General features: G+C 45.3%; 2 protein-coding genes across 2 annotated transcripts in view; one reads left to right on the top strand and one right to left on the bottom strand.

The window, feature by feature from the left end:
* The window catches only part of tmem242 (transmembrane protein 242), a 3,339-nt gene extending 1,070 nt beyond the window's left edge, over positions 1 to 2,269 (bottom strand). Inside the window, exons 1-2 of the mRNA XM_037686025.1 lie at positions 2,175 to 2,269; positions 1,185 to 1,285 (exon numbers count right to left, since the gene is read on the bottom strand). Of these exons, the coding sequence (XP_037541953.1) occupies positions 1,185 to 1,285; positions 2,175 to 2,256 (183 nt within the window). The 5' untranslated portion in view covers positions 2,257 to 2,269. The remainder of the gene's footprint in view (positions 1 to 1,184; positions 1,286 to 2,174) is intronic.
* A 685-nt stretch (positions 2,270 to 2,954) lies between these two features.
* Positions 2,955 to 4,274, top strand: part of LOC119418669 (palmitoyltransferase ZDHHC14) — a 5,805-nt gene continuing 4,485 nt past the window's right edge. Inside the window, exons 1-2 of the mRNA XM_037686006.1 lie at positions 2,955 to 3,211; positions 3,651 to 3,811. Coding sequence (XP_037541934.1) covers positions 2,955 to 3,211; positions 3,651 to 3,811 — 418 coding nt within the window. The remainder of the gene's footprint in view (positions 3,212 to 3,650; positions 3,812 to 4,274) is intronic.

Genomic DNA, 4,274 nt, shown 5'->3' with positions numbered 1-4,274 from the left:
TAACTGCCGTCCAATCAGAGCTCTACCTTCTCTAACTGCCGTCCAATCAGACTGACACACAATCTGAGGCTCCTCCTCCCTGTGACATCATGGGTTGTGAAATGTCAAATTTATTTTATATAAAAACTAAGTGTTTTACAAGTTGATAAAAACTAAATAAATTCAGTAACATCTCAGAAAAACCAACAAGAACAATAAAACAAACTAAACAAAATAAATCAAGGAAACTCCACAATGTAAAAGATCTGAACTCAAACTAAACTCTAAATAAAACCAGAGGAAAGAAACGAGTTTTCAGGTGTAAAAGATTCTGTAGTACAAATATTAGGGGTCAGGATGGTCCAGAGTCTGGGGATCCGATCCCCTCTGAGTTTTAAGTCAGCTCTCGGCTGCACATAAAACATCTGGCTGGAGGACCTCTGAACCCTGTTTGGGTTATAAAAGTCAAGTTCAGTTAAATATTTGGGTGCCAAACCATTTAAAGAGGGGCAGAGGCATCCAGGTTAGATGGGAAATATATTTGAATCAACATGTAAGACGTGTTACTTGTTGAATATAGATATCAAAGGCAGAAGGTATAAGGAAAACCAAACTGGGCCCAACATGGACCCTTGAGGTCCACCACAACCAACAGGTGCCAATGAAGAAAACAGGAATACTGTAATGGATAAGGAAAAAAACCTGTCAGACAAATAAGATCTGGACCATGACAGAACTGGATCTTGAAGCTCTGACTGATCAGGAACCAAAACCCGAGAGAACTTTTCTCTACGAGGAACTTAAACGAAGGCTGAGAAAACGTCTGATTCAAGTTTTTAGTTTGTTCTGGGATGTGACGATACCTTTAACAGACTGATCTCTGCACATGGAGTTAAAAATAAAAACGTTGTTCTCCTCAGAGCTGAAATAGTTTCTATAAAAGTGAAGCTTTAACGAAGCAGCCGCGACGCCTGAGAGTCGCTACAAAGACGAGTCCAGGAACAAACACCGGATTGTTCCGCTCAGGAACACGAACCATCAGACCCGGGCTCTGAAACGTTCTCAGGTCCGCAGCAAATAAACAAGAAAATAAACGTGTTCATGATGATCCTGCCTGACGGGACCGTTTTTGTTGGCGGTGTTATTGTTACTGCACCTGACAGGTGGCACCACGTCCCAGAGCTCACCTGAGAGACAGAACCTACCTTACCAAACCACTCCGGGCTCTTCTTCTTGGCCAGCGCCAGCGTGGAGCCGAACCCTGCGATCATTCCTGCGGACGCCACCGTGGTCAGAAACGCCACACCTGTGAACAGAACACCAGGTAAGCTATGACGTCACAGTCAGGCGGAAATACAGGAGGCCACGCCCCCTTTCATTCTGGAGAAAAGAACTTCTCCCCCAGGTGTGTTTAAACCTGTTGTTTTACATGATTGACTAAAACCATTTGGTGTCAACAACAACACAAGGTTCTACAAGGTCCGGCCGACCTGGTTCTGGACCCTCTGGTTTGACCCACTTCAGTCTGCAGTCCTGAAACATTTTACAGCTCAGAACCAACAGCTCCACATGGACGAACGATGAGGTTTTACTTAAAATGTTTGAACTTTGGTCAAATGCAACAATAACCTGATGTGCGTGATGAAGATCACTTACCATGACGTCATTGTTCATGTGGTTCAGTACCTTTGTTTTCGAAATATAAAACCTTAATTGTTCATTCAACCTTTATTTATTGTCACTGAGCCTCATTTACAAGAGAGAACTTCAGTTAAAAACTTTAGTTAAAACGTTAAGCGAGCAGTATTAACCCTTAATCATATCTGCAGCAAAATAAAAAAACTTTGTTTAATTGTTGTTTTAGCTCATTTAAGTTACTCCTCCTGCCTCAGATGAAAGAGTTATTATTCTGTCAGGTTGTTTACATTAAAAACATATTTTAGTATTATTTGTCAACCTAAACACGTTGTAAATAAACAGACTGCTGTTCGGTCACAGATACTTTAATAAAGTCTTTCATAAACTCCTCGCAGTTCCAACACGTTTAGCTGTAAAGCGGAGGACGTGATCCGTAAATCGGTCGTTTTTTGACCGGACTTTGGTTCAACATGTTCCACTTTGTTTTGACCTCAGGGGACAAAAACAGATCAATCGACAACCGGAAACCAGAGTTAACAGGTTAACCACAAACTAACCTTTTAGCGTCTGCACTTTGACCTCTTCAGCGCCTTTGCCTTCATCTCCAACACCCGAGTCTTCGTCAACGACTGTTGTCATTCTGCTTCGGTCCGCCTCCGTAAAACCACCGGGCTCAAACAAGCAAGCCCGGAACGCGCATTTCATTTTTTATTTAAAAAGAAAACGCTGTTATGAAAAATACTTCCTGGGTTTTCTTTTACAAGTTTAAATCAATTTAAGTCAAATGTGCTCTTTCTTTTTTTTTAATTAACTTAAGTCTGATTTCGAAACAAAGATCGTCTATTTTTGCTTCAAAGTGAAAGTAGAAACGAGGAGGTCTCACTCAGCATCTGTGAACATGTTCGGTTTCTTTTTTCCCTGCGGAGCTGCGCATCTCGTCAGTACAGGATCTGTGCAGGCTCCAGCAGCTCTGCGGAGAATCATGATGTTCTTCACCTCCTCCTTCATCCTCCTCCTCCTCCTCACTGATACAGACCATCTGAACCACCAGAGCCGCTCCCGTTTCCCGACCGAATCACGCACCACTCCTGTCCAGAACCGGAACCGTTAACCCCGGACATAGCCTTGGGTCGGGACCAGAAGAGCGCTGATTGGGTCCCAGACCGGGGGTTCCAGCGCGCGTGAGTCCAACCACGAGTTCGTTTACGAAATAATAATTAAAACATATTCTTGTTTTGTTTTGGGCTCGTGAAAGAAAAAACGGGCTCGAGAGTTCCGCGCGCATCGCCCTGACACCCTTTGATCTCCCGCCCGCGCGCCGCTCACCTGGAGGACTCATGTCTGAGATCCAGCAGACCGCTCCGGACGAACCGGGTCGGTACAGCCTGATCTGCACCTCCCCGCCCTCCGCCGGCACCTCCCCGACCCCCGGCCCGGTCCAGCTCAGCCGAACCCCCCGCAGGAAGTGGCAGGTGTTCCCGGGGAGGAACCGGTTCTACTGCGACGGCAGGATCATGATGGCCCGGCAGACCGGGGTCTTCTACCTGACCCTGGTCCTGATCCTGCTCACCTGCGGCCTCTTCTTCACCTTCGAGTGAGTCCACAGGTTCGGACCCAAAGGTTCGGACCCAAAGGTTCGGACCCAAAGGTTCGGCTCTCAGAGGAACCGGCTCGAACAGAACCACCAAGTTTCAGAAATGTTAAATATTTAACACAAAAAGAAGAAAAACTTCTGTTTTTATGAATTAAAACGATTTTAGTTACAAATGATTAAAAACTCTCAGATTAAATTAATTCATGGTTAGAAGTTAGTTTTGAACTTATGGACCCCTGCAGGACCTTGAGACCCCCGACTCTTAGACCCTAAAGACTTGTTCAATAAATAAAACAAAGTTTAAAACGTTAATCTTAAACAATCTTCACATTAAAATCAAAGTTTCAATAAAAACATTTTATTAAATTAAATGCAAGATTTTTGTCTTTATTTGGACTTTTTTCTGAGGACGTCTCTGTCTTTGTCTCCGTGTCCTCAGCTGTCCCTTCCTGGCGTCCCACCTGACCCCGGCCATCCCGGCGGTCGGCGCCGTCCTCTTCGTCTTCGTGATGGGGATGCTGTTCAGGGCGAGCTTCAGCGACCCCGGCGTCCTGCCGCGAGCCACGCCGGAGGAGGCCTCCGACCTGGAGAGGCAGATCGGTAACCATGGAAACAAAATGTTGAGCACCTCATACAGGAGCACTGATCCTGATCGTGTTCGCAACAATCTATAGAGCTCTGAGTATGTGCTGGTGATGACCCTCAGCTACTACCACATCAAGTATAAGTTATATATCATTAAAACTGAATTGGAGCCATTTGTATTTTGGAAGGTCAATTGGCAGTGGCAGCCATCTTGGGTGTTAATGAGGGGGGGATGAAGACTTTTGCACAAAGACGTGTGTCTCTTAGAACCGGGAGGAGTCGTCAAACCACAGTCGGTTGTTTCCAGCCTCAAGTCGTCTCCTCTTCCTGTCAGAAACATCAAACGCCTCAGATCTATTTCTGGAAACTCCTTTTCTCTTCATTCACTTTATTTATTTTGTTTCTGAGACAGAGCCGTCAGTCACTGAGCAGTCAGTCACTGAGCCGTCAGTCACTGAGCCGTCAGTCACCGAACAGT

This window comes from Nematolebias whitei, chromosome 12, assembly GCF_014905685.2.
Source record: "Nematolebias whitei isolate Nwh7 chromosome 12, NemWhi1, whole genome shotgun sequence".
In the NCBI taxonomy this organism is placed as follows: domain Eukaryota; kingdom Metazoa; phylum Chordata; class Actinopteri; order Cyprinodontiformes; family Rivulidae; genus Nematolebias; species Nematolebias whitei.
Note: the sequence above shows the minus strand (reverse complement) of the source record. Positions and strands in the feature narration are given on the sequence as shown.